We start from the raw sequence: 21,963 nt of genomic DNA on the forward strand, positions 1-21,963 counted from the left end.
GACTTGTCTTAATTTCTAATATGGTAACCTTTGATAGCCATGACCAGTGGTAAATGTTTAACAAACCCCCCACCCCCCACCCCAGGGAATGAACGCCCTGACTTGTAGTGTTTGCTAATTCCCAGGGTATCACGATCCATTTCAAATTCACATCGCCGACGTGGAGTTGGGAAGAGCCATGTGCCGTGAGCCGGTAGGAGCTGGCTTCAGCCCCCACTGGGTGCAACCCACATAAGCTTTTTGGCGACCTCACTAACTTTGCAAAGTGCAAAAAGGAGTTCTGAGAACGAGTTTGAGAACAGGCGTCCTAAGACCATAATCGCGCCCCTCTCTGGTAAGTGACCTCACCAATGTCAGAACTCCACTGAGGGGACTTGGAGGGCTGTGGCCTTAATCACAGAAGTGCTTAAACCTCAAGTCCTTTTTATGCTTAATACAGTACCTTAAACTCTCTTCCTCAGTTATCTCTGGCAAAGACACCTTCGTCTTGCTATTATAATCCTTTCTTAAAGGAGCACTTTTTGAGAATTCCTTCAGGAAGGGCTGAGGGACGCTTCCAGCGTGGGTGTGGTTTCTAGGTAACCCGTGTGTGAAATCAGTGAAACAGAGATTTGGCTCTCAGTGAGGTCAAGTTTCGGGCAGACAAGGGATCTTGTTAAAATACCCCCCACTCCTCCTCATGCCGGGGGTGGGGAGGAAAAACCAGGAATCTTACAAGGAGTTTGTATAAACAAAATACTTTATTATTCGAGAAAGAAAAGGCGGAGTTACAAACATTTTATACTGCAGATCTGTTCATTATCATGCCAAAGGTTTATAAGGACTTCGGTTCCCGTAACTATTAGACTGAACCCCATGAAACTGCCATCTTTGTACATAAAAACCCAGTCTGGCAATTTCATGCAGTTCAACCTCACATAAAATGAGACGATGGCCATGATTTCTTCCGGCTACAAGATGTTCCCGGTCACATGTCTGTTTATATTATAAACAGATGTCCAAGTGATAAATAGGTCCCACTTGAGAAAAACATCCTGTGCTTAAATATACTGGGAACTGTCTTCTGTGGGTATTTTGGCCGAGTGGTCCCAGTCCTGGCTGTGCTCCCCAGCTGGCCCTGCCACCCGATTTCTCAGTCTCATCACATGACACTAACTTCAGATACCTCAGCCCAGCCACTGGTCCAAGGCCACACTGCTAGTAAGTAGGAAAAGCCTACCTGGCTTTGAAGCCAACTTGACTGGATCATGTATGAAGGCCAGGAATACACGACTCAACTGCAAAAGTCTCTTATCTCCATCAAAACACTTTCTCCAAATGAATGACCCCAATGCACTCTTTCCCATCTGTGTACCCTCTCTGTGCCTCTGGGTATTCTATGTCCAAGAAAATAAGGAAAAACAAAAAAAGCTCTTGCTGTGACACAGAGCAGAAAAGGGCAGCGGGCTATCCGGACAGTCTGAGACACAACAGGTGAACAAAGACGGACAAATGGTGCTTTGCTCAAGAGGTTTAATGAAGACCCTGCCCCACCCCCGTCCTCAGCTCTGTATAATACGTTTCATTTTACATGGAGCTGAGATAAAAATAAAGCTTTCTTACAAATTACTTTTTTTTTCTCCAGTGAATTACTTTTGCAGTAAAAATAGCTGCTACATAAATCCCTCCTGATCTCTGAAAAGGAGTCGCATATTTCCAAAAATAGTATTCTTATTTTAATCCTACAGAATAACTTGGGGCACAGGAAGGAAATGGCTGGTTGGTCAGGAGAGGTGAGTTGCTGGGGAAACAGTTACACTAAAAAATAAAATATGCTTTGTGTACAAACTGGCTTTAAAGGCATGCACAGAAGTGGAAAACATATGCCATTTGTCAAGAAAAATACTGCTTTATAGCTTTTGCTTTACAATTAAAGAAGAAAGCAGAGAGGCCAGATGTACCCCCCGATAATAACATTAGGTTTCTTGTAAAAATTCCCAAATGTACAAGGAAAGTCCTTGCCAGATAACCAAGGCAAAAAATCCACGAAACACAAAAAGCAGGGATTACCTGTCTTCGATCTTATTCCTGCAGGTATATTAAATGTAAATACACACTTTACTTTTCTTAGTCTGCACTTGGCAGATTAAATCTTTGTAAAATGCCGTTATGTGCTACTGAAAAATGAAATAAAACATTGGATGTCTGCATTCTTACTTCAAATACAGTTATATAATTATTTTAAATTACAATATACAATTTTTGTTAAATAGTACTGTTAAAGGATTCTGAGGACAATTATAAGATTATAATAATATATACAAACTAAATTCTGAAATGGCATGGTTGTTTCCTTCCCATCCTCCTACTCCTCTCGAACAAAGAGGCAGCTTTTGGGTTTGCTGTTCTTGGTTGCAAAAGGCAAAAGAAAATTTGCCCATGTCCATGACAGCTCGCTCCTTTGAAAGTCTCCAACAGCCAGCACCGTCCCGCCCCACGGCCAGGCTGGAGCCGGATGGCTCCCCGCGCCGCGGCCTCCACCGCCCTCCCCGAAGAGGAAGGTGAGCAGCACCTGCACGTCACGCTCAGCAGCTGTGCTGACTCTGCCACGGCAGAGACAGCCCCGTCGAGAGGCAAGGTTTGGGATGAAAGAGGCCGTGGCTTCTTGGCGACCTCCTGGACATATTCAAACCCGCCTTCCCTGCGTCCTTGGAGCAGTCAGTCAAGATGAGCTTCCCGCTCACAGTCCACGGGCCTGGGGCCGGCTCAGGGTGGCCCCGGGGACCTCAGTCCTCCGTGTCAGGCTGGACGCCCAGGATGGCGTGCAGTTCCTCGGGCGTGAACCCCAGCAAGTTCTGGAGGTCGCACACGAAGCGGTAAACATAGCGCTTCCCTGACGTCTTATGGATGATGTTCTTGTCGTAATAGTAGCGCAAGCCCCGGCTGAGCTTCTCGTAGTTCATCTTGGGCTTATTTTTCCTCTTTCCCCACCGGCGGGCCACCTTGGGTCGACACGGATGGAGAAGAGTTAGGCTCAATTTGGTCAATGAAGAAAAAGCGAACGATCTTTCCCCCCTGACGCGACTCTGGTGCGTGCTCACCCCAGAGGGCTTGACAACCACAAAAGGTCCACAGGAGGTCCAACCTGTCTTTTAACAGGTTCACCAGGGACACTGTGTCCCTCGGCTGTTTCTCTGCACACGGGAGAGAACTCTGGGGACAGAGGCCCCTGCTCCCTGCCTCCTGCTCTGTCTCAGCAAAACCTCCTGGGAGCCAGGGGTTCAGAGCCGGGAGGCCCCCGAGACAAGGGGACTGCGAGTGCCACCCACCCTCCTGGGTTCTAACTACTATAGTTAACAGCTGCTGAACGGGATTCTGAGCTGTGTGACATAGTCATTCCTCAATGCTTGTTTCTCAAGGGACTTGGGAAGTGACAGATTACACTCCACGGTGCCAGAGACCAAGGGCTTCTCTAGTGCTGTCCTGGAGTGGCTGCTATCTCATCTGTCCTCAGCCTTCCCCTCCCGCCGGGGCCTCCGGGGCTGCTGCTGGCTCTGCGGAGCTCAGCCAAGAAGCACGAAGTCAGCAGCTGGCTGGGGGCTAACTAGGAGACTCGTCCCCTCAACAATGGCAAACTTCCTAAAGCACTTTCAGATGGTCGGAAAGAACCTTAGTTTGTAGTGTGGGCTTTTTGATCAGACAAGAGACCAAGACAGGGACGTCTGGTGAGGTCCATGCACGTGGGTACATTTATCAGCAAAGCAATGCCACTACCTCCACTTTCCCCAACACTCATATAAAAAGATTCTCACTGGATTCAGGAATCCCTTCTTGTACCCACAGAACTGAATTTTGGAACCCAACGAGAGGAGTCAGGTTTTGGAGCCCAGAGATCCCCCAGAGCTCCGGCCATACCTCGTCGGGGTCAGCAAGCTTGAACTCCCAGCCGTCCCCTGTCCAGCTAATGAACGACTGGCAGGATTTGTCTGAGAGCAACTCCAGGAGAAACTGCCACAGCTGAATAGGTCCGCTTCCTGCAGGGAGAGGGAGACACTTTATTATACCTTTCCATAGACTCAAAATCCAAAAGCAAGGCTTTGCCGTCCTAGTTACTAAACAAGCTGGCTGAAGAACGTAGGCCACACTCTCTGAAAGGGGTTTCGACGTGAAAGTGGAGCTAAGGTGTCGGCGACACGGGCTGGGACTGCACGCCAAACACGGGTTCTTCCCCCCACCCCCCACGCCTGGAAAAGAGGGCCGTTTGGCCACGGCACTCTTTCCCTCCACTGCTGGGTTTGTCCTTTCTGGAAGAAAGTCTGGGGGCCACCAACCCTTGGCATTTAAATTCCCCGCCCTGTTTAATCGTCCCTCCTGTGAACAGCCTCTCGGTTTATTTCTGGCAGCACCCGGTGGGGCGGGATGGGGGCAGCCGAAGGAGCTTCTATTTCATCACGGAAAGAGAGAGGCGCGTCATCGTGGGATCCGTGCTGCCGCGGCCCTGCCAAGTGACTGTGTGTGAATTGCCTAATGGCCCAGTTTACTCAAGAGCCACATGGGGCAAGACCCGTTGCCTCACAGCCTCTGCCCGGCCGAGGGCCTGCCAAGTGCCTCTCCCGGGCCTCTTCTCGATTGGCACTTAGAGCGGCCGCCGTGGGAGGCAGGCGTCGTCACAGCCCTGCTTTCGCAGTGAGGACAACACGACTCGGAGGACGGGTGCCTGCCCGGTCCTGGATCACTCGCCCGTCACTGCGAAGGGGCGAAGAGCCTGGATGATCTTCCGACCCCGAGCCCAGTCTCTTTCCACCAGAAAGCTCTGCCCTCAAAACGCAGCGGCTGTCACCTACGCAGCCTTGCTCCAAAGCGCAGAGCACAGGCGTTCCAGGACTGGAGCCGTGTGGCCACAGAAGGCTGTCTATCTCTGAGCCAGGTCCCCATCTGTAAAATGGGTTCACGTCACCCCATGCCGGGCTGTCCCAGGGACTACAGACCACACGCCGAGCTAACCACGCAGAGCTGGCGCCCAGAAAGGGCAAAGAACATTTACTGTTAAAATGGAAACACCAATGCCACGGCTGTTTGTTTCCTAAGCAGGCCTGGAACTTCTGCGTATGAAAACTATAATAGTTTTCAAACACTCATGTGTATTTGAATACATTAACACACGTTTTTTTAGACCAAAAAAAAAAAAAATGAATACCTAAGCATCCTTATTTTAACCTATCAGATTTTTTTAAGTAGTTATATTTTCTTAATCCACAGTGGCTCCATATGGTCAGATTATGGGGCCAAAAAATAATAATAAAAAAAAAAGCACATTTAAGGACACAGAAAGCAATGAAAACAATGAGTCTTAGGTATTTGTGCCAAAGCACTGGAAATATCTGGTTCTAAAAACAGCTTTAATATTTGTACCCTGCCTAGAATAGCTCTCACCCAAACCTTAAAAATAAGAGTATATGGATTTTAGAAGCAAGAAAAGGTAAACAGTGCTCATATTATTAGAGGCCAGCTCTGCAGCCCCTCCCTGCGCCAAATGGCATTCTCTGACATTCCTGGAGTGGGTGAGTCAGGGCTGAAGACTCCCTGGGCCGTGTCCTCTGTGCCTCCTCCTCTGTAGAACACCCAGGTGGAGGAGCAGCCTGTCCATCTCATCACTCCACCGGGCTCTGTGTACGTGACAATTCCTGCAAGGTTGGCCCTTTTAGAATTCAGGGGTCCAGCGAGCCACATATAAAATGCGGAGTGTGGACACAGCGCGCCTCACCTAGAAACACCCTCGGTAGACACGGTGCTGTGGCCAGGCATGAAACAGGGGACAGGACTCGGGAGACCGGGTGGCCAGGCTCCTGGCGTGGCACACTTACCCGTGAAGCCGGCCAGCACAGCTGCAGGAATAACTGGTTTGCCTTGCTCCACTGGGTCGCTCCTCTCTTGGATGTAATCCTTGAAGGACATGGTCGGTTTATTGAGGCAGAGAGACTGGCTGCAGTCGTCTTCGAAGCTCTCAAAGGAAGGCACCCTCTGCACATCCAGCAAGGACGACTGGCTGCTCCAGGACTGCAGCAGCGAGTCCGAGCTCTCAAAGCTGTCGGCGCCGTTCTCGGAGGAGTCGTGGTCTTTGGGCTTCCCTGGCAAAGACAACCAAGCGTATGCTGTGACTCCCCCAGGCACGGAAACAGGCCAGGGCTGCTGAGCACTAACTGCAGGGTGGTCTTGGGCTTGACCGCCCGCAGTGCCCCCAGATGAATGTCAGACCTAACGATGATCAAATGACAAACCCAAAAGAAAACACACTGCAGATCCCATCTACATGCCGTTCGAGAGCAGCAAAAACTAATCCATGATGATAAAAGTAAGAATGGTTTCCTTTTGGGGTGGGTATGCAGCAGCCTCTGGGCTGCCAGAAAGTTCTCCGTATCCATCTAGACGGCTCTTATACTGCTGGACATACATGCACACGTCCAACCAGTTGTACGGCCTGAGACTTACTTGTGTACCGTATATATGTCACCACTCCATAAAAGGAAATCTGTCACATTCCTGCACAGTCTCCAAAAAATACTCCTTTCATTGGGTGGAGGAATCTGGCCCCAAGAACAAGGCCGTGCCTTGTTCACTCAACATGTGCAGGGCCCAGACCGGCGCGAGAAGCACGCTAGGCGTGTGCTTGTTGGAAAGGCGCTGGGAAGGCAGGCCAGTGCCTTGACCTCCTCCAAAGGCCGAGAACAGGACTCGCCGATTAAAAAGTTCATCATCGCTGTCTGACAGCAGCTCTCAGAATCAACCCAACGGCTGAAAGATGCTTCCTATCTTACCGGAACTGTTGGCGAGCAAGCTCAAGTTGCCGGCCGGGAAGTCCTGCCTGAGGGAGCAGTAGCTGATGCTGACGGGGTCGAGCCGAGATTTGGGGAACACCTGAAACTCCTGCTCGGAGCTGAGCATGCTGGGCACCGACGCGGGACACATGCCGTCCAGGAGGCTGCCTTTAGGGTAGTTCTGCGTCTGCAGGCCGTACGGCGCCTGCTCCACGCCAAAACCTGGAACACACAATCGGACAGCACAGTCCTTGAAGTCAGTATTAACGTGACAACCAACCCCTCGGAGCAAATCAACCCCTCGGAGCCAATCACGAGCGACCACCCTGCACGCACACTCCAGCCCTCTGCAAAGCCTCGGTGAGGACGTGGGCAGTTTGTCACCAAGTCCTCTTCTTCCCAAACCACTCATCTGCTTAACCAATAAGCCCACTGCCAAGATGGCTGGTGCAGGGCTCAGTGTGCATATTTCTGTGGCTCTGGCGCTTTCGTGTGTCCCTCACAATGACAGGGCTCACTGGGCGTTAGCTGCGAGGTTTAGGGAGACGAAGCCATCTGTCACACAGTATGTGATTTGTGTGGAGCTAGAACTGGGCCATGGAACCCCGTGTTCTGATGAAAAGCCCATCTTCTTCCTTCTCCCCCATCAGGGAGTAACTCGTTTTCTGGAGGCAGAAGGAAGCTCTCTTACTTTGACTCCGGCTCAGGCAAGCAGAGGGTCTCCCACTGTACCATATTTAGAAAGACCTTCTGAGCAACGAGCCTCAAGGTAGGGTGGAGGGACAGGCTTCACCTGGCCTAGAGGGTGGAGCTTGTGACAGCGAGGAAGCAGAAAGTGCCACCAAAGCGCAGTGTTCCGATGACCCCACACTGGCTCTGGCAGACCACCCCTCAGCCTGCCCTCCCCAGTACCAGCAAACAGAAGGCTCCCGATTCCATGACAGCTCTTCAAACTCCTCAGTTCACTGCAAACTTACAGGGGCTCCCAACACACTTTCTGTGCCTGCCACCTCTTGTTGGTTACACTAGATTACCATCTGGTGACCACAGTAATCAGCTCACTCCAATCTGTGCTCCTTGCTCTATAAATTGCCTAGACCACAGCTAACGGCACTGACCAATGGGAAGATCATATGAACCACTTAGGAGATTTAAAATTTTCTAGTGGCCATATTACAAAAGCAAAAAGAAACAGGTGAAGTTAATTTTCTTACGGTATTTTACTTGATCTAACACAACAATTATATTTCAATACGTGATCAATGTTCGGAATTATCAAGGAGGTATTTTACATTCTTTGTTTCATACTAGGACTTCCAAATCCTGTGTGCATTATATTATACTCTTACTACACATCTCAATGTGGACGGGCCACATTTCAACTGCTCAGCAGCTTGACACCCACGTGTGGCCACTCCGTGGGACAGTGTGGGTCCAGGTGGCCCCAGAGGAGCCTCCCTTAGAGAGTCTAAGTCTAACTTAAGACCAAGCTCCTAAGGGCAGACTCTACGCGACTGACCTAACGTATTACTGTTAATCCAGTGAGGAACCGAGTGGAGGTGTGAATTTTCTTCATATTGGTCTTCTGTCTTTTCTTGGTTTTCTGAAAGAAAAAAAAAAAAAAGACACAGGAGTCATAAGATAGCAAAGCCAGATAATAAAAACTACTTATAAGAAAACACTTGCTTTCTGAATTACTGTTATCTGCTTATTTCCGAGCGACTAAATGCATTTGGTGCTCCACATCACTGCATGTCTTTTCCAAAGAACTAGAGACAGCAACACATTTTTTTTCTAGTAACCAGAATAAATTTTCCAAAATGAATGATGTCACTGGCAAAGTTGAATCTTCTATCACAAAATTTGGAAGCTCTACATTGTGTGTTTAATTCATTCATGTATTCAAGAAGTCGTCAAATATTTATGAAGTCTCTATGTCAGAGACTGGGAATCCAGGGGATTAATAAAATGGACACAGTTCCTGCCCCATGAGGGTTCAGGGCCCTCTGCTTCCAACCCTGGCAGTTTGCCCAGGGTGTGGCGAAGGCTTCTCTGCGGTGGGAGTCTGCAGGGTGGACACACGCGCCCACGGACTCTGAGAGTGGAAAAGGCTGTCCCCCGAGCCTACCGTGAACACAGCACAAACCGCGCGTAGACCCGCAAATCCAAGCACACACAGACTCACGAGCCCAGGTAATGGCAAAACAGGCCCAAATGTGGCAAAAAACAGACTCACCAGAAATTTGTTAGATGTGACTTGTCCAAGTCCAGGGAAAATTTGGGGGTCTTTAAAAAGAAGTTTCCCTGGCCCTCAGAAGCCATCACTAAAATGCTGGTAGTTGAACTCCAGGTCTTTCTGAGATTCTGGGTCTACAGGAGACGTTGAGACTACGTGTGCTTAAAATCAATTAAGTAAGGAATATTTCCCTGAACTCAACAAATAAGCTAGTTTTCTTATTTTTTTTTTAACTTAAATGGTCCTCACTGAAACTTTGTCTCTTGTTTAACTCAATTGTATTTTTAAACATTGGTCTCACGGCTCTTTTAAGTTCTGAATCAAGTCTTTCTCTACCTTTGGTGAAATTTTTATTGATCAACAGCCAGTTTCTGTGTATGTCAGTGTGTAAATATACATCAATTAATTACTTGCTTGTTTAAAAACACAAATTCCCCCCCAAAATCTCTATTGGATTCCTTTTGGGCTTAGGAAAATTTACCATAAAATTCACAGTTTTATCTGTAAAGGAGTAAAGGCTCCCTTTCATTAAAGCTGATTTATTTCTTTTGTTTCTACAAGGTGAACTCACAAAACATAGGAATTCCTGCTGGCCTACACATCTGAGTCAACGCGGACTGCCATGACAGAGTCTGGCAATCGCGAACGATTTAGTGACTAAGGCTACTGCCTTGCGGCTCTACTTGATGCTAAACACACACATACACACACACACAAACTTAAGTAGAATACAAATCTATAAACACCGCCACGTATCTGACTCACTGGAGTGGCATTTTGAGGCAATTTACTCTGTACCATTTGAAATGCCAGCCGTGAGGTTGAAGAACAATCATTACTTTTCCCTGCCACGGCTCACCCTGGACAAGGGCGCAAGTCATGCACAGCTGGTACCTTTGATCATCTGCTCCAGATGTTCCCAGAGAATGTCGCCCACGAAGTCAGGTGCCAGCTCCAGAAAGCGCTCCTTGCCAAGGTTGCACAACACCTGGCCATTCATGCCGAACCTCTGCAGATTGACGTTCACCAGGCTGAACTCGTTGGTTGCCCAGAGAAGCCACTGGCATACTTGTTGCTCGTTCCACAGCCAAGGGTCTTGGCAGGAGGCAAGGAAAGACGGAGCACACAGTGAAAACCATGGGAAGGCAGTGGGACCAGAGTCACCCCTAATTTATTCACTAAGTCCAGGCAAAGCAGAACCAATGAAATGAGCGAGACACCATCATGATACGACCCAGCCAAACCCTAAGACACTAACAACTCCTTCTAACATAGGCACAAGCAAGCGCTACATGAAGTCATGAAGTCAGCTGATTGGGTTGAAAGAGAAACCAGCTCAGGTTCACTACAATGATGATGCTACTCTTTCTAAGATACTCCAAGCAAAAGCCTAAAAGATCAGTCAGGAACAGAAAACCGCAGTCACATTCATTTTTCTAGTCCTCCGCAGGCTCACGGGAGCAGTACTTACTCTTTGGAATGCCAAGGCGACGCTGCTCCTTTTTGAAGCCACTGAAGGTAGCTTTTAAGGCCTGACTCATCACAGCCTTGCTGCACGGAGTTAACAAAGGCAATTCGCAGCTGCTCGAGTCTGCAAAGAAACCCATGGGGGCATTAGGACTTCAAGCTGACAACATCAGGTAGGGACCGGGGAGAGAAACCCTAGTATTGGGGAGAGAACAATTTTGATCCCAAACCACATCACGAATCCTTAAAGGAAAATAGATGCTGTATTTATATATAATTATATAAAATGTACAGATACGAAAAACTTTTTTTTGACTAAAATTGAGAAATAATACATCTCAGAATTATGCTTATGAAAAAAATTTAAATACAACCCTATTTTGCAAGGCTTCATAAAGCAGTTACACATAGGTAAAATTTCTAAGTCTGTTTTAAACAGACTTGTTTAGACAATGAAAGGAATTGCACGGTTTTTAGTCAAGAGGCTTAAAGGCACTGTAAACGTATCAACTGGAAGTTACTTCCATGAAACCGAGCAGCAGCCAGAGACCTGAGCGCAACAAGAACCCTACAGCACTGTAAAGTAGCACACCTTCACTTCTTATTGAAAAACAATCTCTGGATACCCTCAGCCATTTCAAGAATGACAAATGACTGTCACAGGATGTTGTGCTTATGCAAGCACATGTGTTTTAATTAATTTTCCGGGCTGTATTTTCTAGCACCTACTTCATATGGCAAAGTAATCTCTGGAATGTTTCCAACTAATTTAACTCTACCACAGTAATTGCAGAGACATTATCTGATGTGCTATTCCTCTAAAAAGAATAAACGATGACATTAAGAATTACAGAAATAAATACAGACAGGGTAAAAGGATTACAAAGAGTAATGTGTTATCTCAAAACTCTGGGCAGGGGAGAGGATGTAACTAATGATGTGAACCCAGAATTAAAAGCTGGGGTGCATTTGAATGTCCATTGTTTTCTGTAGGCTTTGCAAGAGTAGAGCTGGGAGATGTTTGCTAATGTTGAAAAACATCCACAATGGAAATCTCAGGGGTTCCCCGCAGTTTACTAACAGCAGCTCACTGGGGTGCGGCTGGCACGGAGACAGAATCACCATTGCCACACAAATAGAAAACTGCCTCCTCCCAGGTCCGGGACATCCATCTGACTCTTCATGCCACAGATTCAAGACATCAACATTCGTCCCTGGGAACTGTCATTTCTTTATTAACTAAACTACTTAGGGAAATCACGCACCACTTGTCAAGTCTAAGGAGCAAATTACCATGAGAAATGGAATCCAAGCCTGTTGGCACTTCTTGGAGTGTTTGCTCTTCATTTAGTGAGGGGAAAACAGCAAAAAGGGACCCATCGAAAGTGTCAAAGGCTGGCTGGCGCTGCAAAAACAGATGCAAAAGAAAACAAATATATAATATTAGAACTTATTTAATTATCCATATTTAAAGTGATCCATGGGTAATCTTACTGACATATCCTGACTAAACTGGCGATTATGAAGCCACGCATGGAATCAACCACTGACTACTCAAATCAGACTTCTAAAATGGTCAAAGTGACCAAAATTATTCCATTTTACTCTGGATTATTTAAGTGACCTCACAGTCAGAATGACTGGGCATTTATTTTAGTGGCCTAATCCACTTAAATCAATAAATTAAATAAACAAATCTAAAAATAACAGAATCTTGGAACAGTGCTAGAAGGAACCTCAGATGAGACCCCTTCTTCAAATGCCTGGCCCTCCTGTCACACGGCAGAAAAATTCAATCAGGCTGTGTGTAAGAAAAATGACCCTGACAAGGCAGCAGTTTGAGTGCAATGCAGTTAAAGCAAAAGGCAAATAACGGAATAAAAACTGAAAATCAAATGATGAAATAAACCACTCTATCTTCGGAAGCATTTATTTTGAAATGTTTATCATGAAACAACTTGACTGAAACTAGAGATGCTTTTCCTCCTCAATTCCAGGGGCTCAGAAAATAGTAATACATGAAAAAATGCTTTAACAAGTTTCATTTTATAAAAAGTGTATTAAAAGAAAGCCCCCAAATCACCCACTAAGGGGAAAGATTTGCAAAGCAAATAGCTTTAAAGTTTAACTATCTACAATCGAGGGGAAAGGTGATAAACTTATATACAAGGACAAAAACCTTACACTATGTCGATTTCTCACATAACATTTATGAGAGAATTAGCCTTTAATGTGAGGCTCATTTAATTGACAAAGAACATCTTGATTCATCATTGCTTAGCTGGCTGAGGACAAAGTGGAGAAAGGTTTTATTTTTCCAACATAAGCTGGAAATCCCATGTTATGTGTAATACAGTGACCCATCTGTTGACTCATCAATAAAAAAATGTGTAACACATCTACAAATAAAATTTGGTTTGTGTGCTTTCTTTTTTAGAATTGCAGAACAATGACTGACGCACTACAGTTGGAGCCCAGCCCAAGAAAGCCAAGACAATGGTGACCACTGCCTGGGATCCAGGATGGGGACCCACCAAGCAATCAAGCGCAGAATACTCATCTGAATTCATAAACTACTTTATTGCAGAGCTAATTTTGGCAAAACATCTCATAAACTTTAAAAATTCCCACCAGCATTGCCCATGCAACTAAGAAATGTCTTTCCTGACTGTAATTTTTTTTAAAAAAAAAAACCAGGAAGCCAAAGAACAATGCAAATCCGTGCTTTGTATTTATTTCAACACATCAATTTGAGCAACAACTATTTCTTCTCCATATCCAGAAATCACATAGGTAGCACTGATTTAATTTAATTCATACAAGGATTTTTTCTTAAGGGTGTGGTTTCAACTTAATACCATAAGTTCTTACACTGTTTCTGCCACACTTAAAATGTCTAGCCAAATCAAACAAGATAACTCGCTAGCCTGAAGTTTGGTGACCTTTATAAAACTCCAGAAAGGTGTGTGCCAAGTTTTGGCTCTTTGGGCTACACCAGACAAAGAACCTCAATAATGACTTACAAAGGAAAATATAACAGACCAGACATAGAACATCACTGTGCAAGATGCTAAGGAGGCCTTATTTATTTATTTATTTTTTTTGAAAAAGTCTCACTCTGTTGCCCAGGCTAGAGTGGTGTCAGCCTAGCTAACAGCAACCTCAAACTCCTAGGCTCCAGCAATCCTCCTGCCTCAGCCTCCCGAGTTAACTGGGACTAGAGGCATGCACAGCTAAATTTTTATATATATATATTTTTTAGTTGTCCAGCTAATTTCTTTCTTTCTTTTTTTTTTTTTTTTAGTAGAGCTGGTGTCTCACTTTTGCTCAGGCTGGTCTCTAACTCCTGAGCTCAAAGGACCCACCGGCCTTGGCCTCCCAGAGTGCTAGGATTACAGGCGCGAGCCACCACGCCCGGCCAGGAGGCCAATCTTAAATCACTGTTTCTGAAACATGTTCACGACATAACACTGAAAACAATCAAATCCTGCCGTCACAAGTAGAGAAGGCAAATGGGAAATTACCAGTTTGTGCTAAACTAAAGAATGTTCCCGAAAGGAATTATGATAGAAGCTACATAAAATCTGTGTACGCAGCAGAGAAGGCTCTTTCATCTTTAAATTGTTTCTGTGGTTTATATAAACAGGCCTGCTTGTTCTCTGCACAGTTAAGAGCAGGCTACTAACACCACCACACCGCAGGCACCGGCCCTTCTCATGGCAGCTGCAGCTGCTGGGTCTGTCTGCCTCTTCCAAGCCCTTTCATTTCAGTTCTTAAACAGCCTTCCCTTCCCTCGAGGAAACCCTTGGGTGGACAGGAAAGGCAGTACGGATAGCCTCACCAGCCGTTTTATAGAGAAACTCAGGATTTTCACCTTGGAAGGAGCCTCAGAAACAAACTACAAAGGCCTCACCATGTATGAATGAAATAGTTACATATCTTGGAGCACAAGTAGAACAACACTCATCAACATATCCATTCCACAGACTAGAAAACTGAGGCCCAGAGCAAGAAAGCAAACGGTCTAGAGTCAAACAGCCAGCAAATTAAAGAGCCAGAGCTAGAACCAGTCTTCTGGGACCCAACCCATTGTTTATTCTCCTACAGATCAAGTTTTCCATTTTTTAAAAAAAAAACTTTTAAGACTCACTCACTCACCTTGAGGGTCCCCCGGTAACCGTTAGCCACGGGGGCCACCTGGTCCATGTTCTTGATCCCAAAATCATTCATCTTAAAAAAGAAAAAGGAAGGAAGAGTCAAAGAAGCAACAAATTAAGCACATTTTCGAGAAGCCATCATTGCTGGCATCAACAGGGAGGTTTAGAGCTAACAGGTAATTCAAAGCTGGATGCCAGGGAATTCTTATTTCAAAGGCTTTCCTCCCAAAGGTCTCTGGAGGAAGGCATGTCTCAGTAGAACAAAGGGGTATGCAATTTAGGTAATTAAATAATAATGCCGATTCCCCACGGAATCGCCAGCCATTTAGATGTGAGACGCACAGATAAAGTCACTTTCTGGCTGGTGGCTCAGGGCCTCCCCCGGCTGGGTTCCAGAGTCACAGAGGCACCCCCACCCCCTCCTCTCCAAGCTGGGAGAGGCTCAGGCCCAGGGAGGGAATCAAAGGGAGAACTTAAGACCAAACCCTGCTGCCTGGCTCCAGATCCCCCTGCTCTGAGTATACAGCTCAAAATACTTCTGGCTCTGTGTGTTGCTTCGCTGTGTATTTCTTCAAGAGACGTGATTCCAAGTAGGGATCTGTCTTGAGACCCGCGCCGATCAGTGTGGCAGCCAGTCACATGTGCCCAACGAAAGCTTGCTAAGTGGCTAGTTTAGTGTGGACCCACAAATACACACTAGATTTCAAAGATTTAGTAGAGAAAATACCTCAATAATTTTTACATTTACTGCATGTTTACATGGTGTTTTGAACATATTAGGTTAATGTGAAGTACACTCAAACTAATTTTCATCTGTTTTACTATTTTTAACGTGGCTATTAGAAAATTTAAAATCACATGTGGCTTGCAATTGGGCCAATGCTGTAACAGACTGAAAAATTATCTGGTGACTTAAAATGTAATTGTTTGGCTAGGTAGGTTATATATTAATAAGGAAAAAAGGTATTTGTACAGTAGCACTAGATTTTTACAATTGTTTTAAAAACAGTGACTAAAACTCACTTTCCTATAACCTGGGTTAGCACAGATGAGAGTAACGTTCACCTTGAGGCCCCGCGCCCTCCCAGCTTCAGGGCTACAGAACTCCAGGCCTAGATGTGGCAAAGCCCCAGGGGGAACCCCTCTAGTCCCAGGCTGGGCTCCCAACCTGTTTGTTATAACCAAGAACTTTTAGGAATTAAAACACTGTCCAACTGACAGAACTTACTGGAGGTGGCAAATACCACATTCTCACGGAGCTATTTCTGTCTGTGCTTTCCTGTTTTCTCTTTATGACCAACATTATGGCTGAACCAGACCTTCGAACAACCCCACCACACACACACACACACACACACACACACACACACACACACACACACACACACACCCTTGGCTAAAAGGCAGCTGGGGAGGAAAGAGGCATCAGAAATGGCTGTTAAAACCCTCAGAGTGCAGGTGAAGCTCAGGCCAGACAACAGAGGATGGTAAGCACTGCCAATAACAGTCTCATGGGAGGACAGAGGAGGGACTGTCCTGGATCAAAAGTGGCCACGTTCGTTCAGAATCTCCACGTGGCAGATTATGTCCCCCACATTCACTAGAGAATCAATATTCCCTCCTACTGATGGCTGCCCCTGCCAGAATGCCTAGTCACTAGAGCTAGCCAGCGCCGTGCTGGGGACCACACACTCCCAACCTCACTGAATCTTCCTGCATCCCTGAGGGTAGATGTCACACCCTCTCACAGTGAGGCAACTAACTGAGGCCCAGGAACGTGGAGTAACCTGCCCAGGATCACAACGCTTCCACCGGGGGCCACTGCGAGGCAAGGCGGAGATCAAATCCCAGTTGAGCATGGTCGGCAACCCTCAGTGCCCGCACTGCGCCGGGAAGGATCGAAATCAACCCTTCCCTGCCACACTGTGATGGCGCAGAGAGCACACAACTGTCACTAGGCCAGATGCTACCCTCTGCCATGCAAGATGCTCCTTAGCTTAGAGCTCCCAGGTTGGCACACATCTAGGAGAAATGGGGCCTGTCACTTGTTGATTAAATAAATAAACAAGCTTCAAACAGAAGGCTAAAATGATAGACATCTTGGGTGTTGCCAATCACCTATCCAGATCGGGACGGGTCAGCTCTTTCTCTTCCTTGGGTCTGCAGGCCGCTTGCTGACTTTATTCTGCCTTTCAGCTCCTCAGAGATGGGCAGAGAGAGAATGGACTCGTGGAAGGCAATGGAAAAGCTTCGCCCGCTTCTGTGTACAAATACCCGGAGAAAAGGCAGCCTACCACTCCCACATAAAGAGCCGTAATTACTAGCTACAGAATAGAATTCTTTTGTTGTCCAGCTTTTAATGAGTTTTGTAAAAACCACGAAGAACTAAAATGCTCTACTACTAAATGGTTTCAGGCAGACACACAACTAATCAAATTTAAGCTTCTTATTTTACTCAACATGGCTTGTTAGGTGGTAGACAAGCCAAGTTTGCCCACAAAAGTCAATTTCAAGTTTAGGTCCTTCCCCTGTGGCCGACTGATCACCGCTTTTGAAAAATGGCTGAAATGTTAAGAGCTGAGAACGGTTAAACTGTAAAACGAGGAGAATTTGCCTGCCAACAGTACCCTTACTGGAACAAGTAATCACTTATGTAAGATCAGAGCTCAGGTTTTTATTTAGGTAAATTTGGAAACACACACACACACACACAAAACACCTCCACCAAAAACCTGTTAACACTTTTGAAGGCTGGTTTGCTGCTTTTTTTTTTTTGCTTTGAAAGCAATCAGGTTAGAGAGATGAATGACTAATCCCAGAAATGAGTACTTGAATATTTCCCTGCGGGACACACGGTGCGAACGTTTACTGTACTGTGGTGTTACTCAGGATTTTAATAAAGCTCAACGTGGAGATTTCTCTCCGATTGGCGGTGGTGTGGGCAGGCGGACGATAACCCACAGGCGCTTCCACCGTATGGAACAAACATAATCTCTTGCTGGTGAATTAAAATAAATTGCTCCCATCTCCAAAGGGGATTGCTCATTTCTTTACTTTCTAAATAAGCAGCACGTCAGCTACTATTTTAGGCTGCCTTGAAACTGAGTCCAGGCTAACGTGAAAGGTTTCCTGCGCTTAGGAAACAAGAAAATAAAATAGCACACACAACCCAAACGGCACCCGCACACGCTCACGGCCGCCCCTTCGTTCGAATGCCTTACGAGCGCGAACGCCGCAGCAGCCCCGCGCGCGGGCCCCCGCTCCCGACGGGCTCCCGACGCGCTCCCTCCGCGCCCCGCGCAGGGCCGAGCCCCGGCCGCGCAGGTGTCCGCGCCCGGGTCGCCGCGAGCCGCGGCCTCCAGCTGTCGTGGCGCGGGGAGCCCCGCAAACCCCGGGCCGGCGCCGCTCCCGCGAGTCACCCCGAGCCCGGCGACGCCGGGGCCGCCTGGGACACCGTCTCTCTCCTGCGCCCCCAGCCGCCCCCTTGGCGGAGCCAGGTCCCCGGGGCGCACACCGGCAGGACCCCCAGCCCCGCCACCAGGCCCGCGTCTCCTTCCATAAACAAAAGCGAGCGAGACCAGCCCGCGCGCCCGCCCGCCCGCCCGCCGCTCGGCCACCCCGGCGCGCAGGGCCCGGCCCGCCCCCGCCGCCCGCCCGGGCCGCTCCGGGGACCTGCGCTCCGACGCGCGACCCTGAGTCCTCGCGCGGCCGCCACCCTCCACCCCCTCCCCGGGCGCCCGCAGAAGCCCGGGGTCTGGACGCCCGCGCCCCCGCCCGGGTCCGCGTGCCCTCCCGGGACGGAGCCGCGCGCCGGGCGCCCGCGGGGCCCGCTCTCACCGCTGCGCGCAGGGCCGGCGGCGACTGCTCGGGGCCCGCGGCTCCTCGGGGCGCGCCGGGCGCGGGCTGGCGAGGGCTGGTGCGGGCGCGGGCTGGCGAGGGCGCGGGCCGGCTGGGGCGCTCGGGAGGCCGGACGCGGGAGGGCCGCTGCGGGCTCTCGGGGCCGGGCTACCGCGCGCTCGTCGGCCGCCGGAGGAAGTAAGCGGCCGGCCCCTGCGCGCCGCGCTCTTCAGCAGCGGGGGAGGCGCGCGGGGGGAGGGGAGGGGAGGAGGGGGAAGGGCGCGGGGCGGGGCGGGGGCGGAGCCTGCTCCTTCCGGCCGGGTGCTCCGCGGCCGCCGGCTGTCCCCGGCTCGGTCCGCGGGCGCTGTCCCGGGCTGTGTCCCCCGGCTCGGACCCCGGCACCCCAGCCCGCGGGCCCGCGAGCGCGGACGGCGGGGGCATCCACGGCGCCGGGGCCCGCGGGGCCCGAGGAGTGGGGCGCTCCGGTGCCGCTGGCCGCGTTCTTGGGCGCCCGGATGGACTTCGGGTTTCTGCTCATTCTGCCGCGAAAGGCCCCAGCGCCCTGCCCGCCCCGGTCGCGGGTCGCCGGGCCCCGCGGGAGGGCGCCCCCTGGAGCCCGGGGCGCCGTGGCCCGGCCGCCCAGCGCGTGCGGCTGGGCGCGCCGCGGGCGTCTACGCAGCTGCCCGGGGCGTGGTCGCTCCCGCTTCACGGGGCACCGAGCCTCTCGGGAGGTAACCCGCCTCATCGCACTACCGGAAAGTTCAGGGTTGAGACCCGAGCTTCTCTGACCCCCAAACCCACGGTCCAAACCACCACCCGTCGTCCTGCGGTTCCCGTTTTTATCAGAAGGCGCCGGAGTCCGTGTTAGAATAACGCGAGCATTTCCTGCTTAGACTCAGATCCGATGCTCAGTATTTTGCAGGGAAGTTTAGCTTCCTGAACATGGGTATAAAAGAGCGAAGCCCAGTTCAGAGGCCACGGGACTCAAAGCGGGTGCATCTCAAGGACTGCAGTTTCAGTTCCGGGAATGTCCCGGCTTCAACGCTAACTCAGGGTTCCCGGTTTCCATGGCAACTCTGAATCCGGGGGTCATCCGGATAGTTGACACACGGTTGCGCCTTAATATTTCTGGGTAGCTGAAGGCCTACAGGTATCACAATTGCATGGGTCAGAGGCGGAATCTAAACTGCTGAAACAGCCAGGTCCTGGGGGATTGATAGTTCTTGGAGATTGGATTGCTTCTGATGGCTTCTTGGTGTATTTTCTGGCTGGGATCAAAGAACACAGATAGGTCAAGAAGGAGTTCCATAAATGGAATACAGATCCATAGTACGTTACCATGGAGACATGAACAGTATGCTACTATTTTTTTTTTTTTAAACGGTAGCAGAAAATACTGACTCATCTGGGCTGCAATTTCAGCTAATATAGGGTCTTTTTCTCCCGGGCTACTCACACAACCCTTGCTAGTGTCTGAGAAGCTGGGTGCAGACAGCCATTCCCAGAAGCTCAGCTGCCCAAAGCAACTGCCTTGTGCCAGAGCACCGGCTGTCCTGCCTGCCTGGCTTGGTGCTAGATGCTTAGGGGCATCTAGCACGGAGACATCTTTTCTCCTTGCGGGGCTGGCAAAGGCTGGGGGCTGGGAGGCAGCTCTTTGCTTATGCTGGGCAGTTTCTAACCTAGATGAGCTGCAAGCCATCAAGATAGGAGCGCAGGAGTTTGATGACAACCGTGCCTGACAACAGAGCCTTCCTCTCTTCCCTAACCTCGGGCCTCCTCTGCAGAGTGATGGATGGATGCCTGTGGAACCTGTGCCATTCCGCCTGTGTGGTTAGACACAGAACCAAATCTGTAAAGAATTTATCAGAATGTTGAGCACATGGCAGAGAGGGGCTCAAAATGATATAGCCATTACGTTTCTTTTTCTGAGCTCTCTTCTGGGAGCTTTTTATGGAAAACTCTTTGAAAAAACTATCATATACATGAAAAAAAAATATCCCTACTGTCTCAAGTTTACATGTGGGAAACCCTATGGAAAACGATCATGGTCCGAGGTCCAAATGGCAGAGCCGAGAGGGGTGGGAGGCTTCTGGCCTGTGTGTCGCAGTCACCGTGAGCCTGGACTCCCACGCGGGGACCTATTCCTCCCGCTGCCTCTTCCGAGGAGGCCTGGCCTCGCCCCGGCAGCCCCCTGCCCTGGGTGCTGTTCTCCGGCCAACCCATCTCTGCAGGTGCGCAGTGACACGAATAATGAAAGGGCTTATCCTGGTTCTGCGGCCCTATCAGAGTTTCTTACACTTTTCTTTTGCCTGTTATTGGTTGATTACTTAGTTACTCACGAGAGTTAAGACCCAGCCTGGCTGAAGCCTGTGATTATTCATTGACTATTATGGCGCGATTCACAGGGAACACTGAGCTTCACGGAAAATTAAACCCAATAAAAGCACAGCCTGTGTGGTTCAAGATCAAAAGTCGAAGGTGTCAGAAGGAAATTAAAAATCAGGAGGCACAGGGGTGGGGTGATAAGCTACACTATGGCAGACTGAGTTTAACAGCAATTTTAGCTCTCTTCCCTTAAGAAAGAGAGAAGCTCACGGAAGAGGGGAGGAAAAGGAGGTGATAGTAGGCTGTATGTGTCGGAAATACAAACTATCTGGAGAGCAAAATGCAGATCAAGAGCCATTTAGAATCCAGACATAATTATGAAAAACGATTAGCTTACCAAGTAAGTCATCCGTAAAAAAAAAAAACAAACACAAAAACATCTCCTTAGAAACACGTCTGTATTTACCTTGAAATCCAAATCAATAGTCGACATACAGTTTGTGGTGGTTTCCAGTTGCAAGTTAAATAGACGTCATTTAGTCTGGGGCATGTCATTTATTCATTTAGCAAATGCGGGTGCTGGGAGAACAGAGGTAAGTATAGCTGAGTCCCTGCCCTTAAAGTAGAAGTGAACAAACAGTGCACAGGACTGCACAAACTCACACTCTCGGTGAGACTTTGGCAGTTGTGCGTGTGGGCAACGGGAGAGGAAAGGAATCACTTGGAGACGGAAATCGTTTCATTCTCAGATAAACTGTGCCTGTGTTTGCCGTGCTGACCGTTCATGGCGGTGTCTGGCAGTGGTGGCTGTTCCACTGGTGCATGTTGAGCTTGAGAGATTGATAACGCCACCTACCCCGACCTCTAAATCTGACCAACCTTGCCCATTTGCAGGCTGGCACAGGTAACAGCAATCCGAGGCCAGTGTGGGGCCATCAAGCTGCCTGTCATCAAGGCAGTCCCCAACTATGCAAGAGCAGGCAGTGCGCAGTCTCTTCGTTAAGACTCCTCAGAATAGCAGATGTGATACTCTCTGGGGGTGGGGGAAGTGGTCAACAACTTTTCCTAATGTTCCTTTATAATGTCCTCTGCTTGTTGCCAGCCTCTTTGGACCCTTGGGCTCCCTGTGGCATGAAAACACAATAAC

General features: G+C 48.9%; 1 protein-coding gene across 1 annotated transcript; it reads right to left on the bottom strand.

Annotated features, from left to right (window-relative positions):
- Nucleotides 1–721: 721 nt before the first annotated feature.
- On the bottom strand, nucleotides 722–18,724 carry ETS2 (ETS proto-oncogene 2, transcription factor). The gene is made up of 10 exons (XM_012781772.2): nucleotides 18,492–18,724; nucleotides 14,656–14,727; nucleotides 11,791–11,902; nucleotides 10,502–10,621; nucleotides 9,925–10,125; nucleotides 8,314–8,397; nucleotides 6,795–7,016; nucleotides 5,844–6,107; nucleotides 3,895–4,013; nucleotides 722–2,981 (listed from the first exon to the last, which is right to left on the bottom strand). The coding sequence occupies exons 2-10, from the start codon at nucleotides 14,725–14,727 to the stop codon at nucleotides 2,766–2,768; spliced, it is 1,410 nt and encodes a 469-aa protein (XP_012637226.2). The 5' UTR covers nucleotides 18,492–18,724; the 3' UTR covers nucleotides 722–2,765.
- Nucleotides 18,725–21,963: the final 3,239 nt, after the last annotated feature.

The sequence above is a fragment of the Microcebus murinus genome, chromosome 1, assembly GCF_040939455.1.
Source record: "Microcebus murinus isolate Inina chromosome 1, M.murinus_Inina_mat1.0, whole genome shotgun sequence".
NCBI classification, from domain to species: Eukaryota; Metazoa; Chordata; class Mammalia; order Primates; family Cheirogaleidae; genus Microcebus; species Microcebus murinus.

Bases quoted from the DNA above. Each gene is read 5' to 3' on its own strand.
- ETS2 (XM_012781772.2), bottom strand. From the start codon at position 14,727: ATGAATGATTTTGGGATCAAGAACATGGACCAGGTGGCCCCCGTGGCT. The intron at 10,622-11,790 runs GTAATTTGCTCC...GTTTCTTTGCAG, and splicing joins CTTGGATTCCATTTCTCATG to ACTCGAGCAGCTGCGAATTG. The intron at 4,014-5,843 runs GTAAGTGTGCCA...CTCTCCCTGCAG, and splicing joins TGTGCTGGCCGGCTTCACGG to GAAGCGGACCTATTCAGCTG.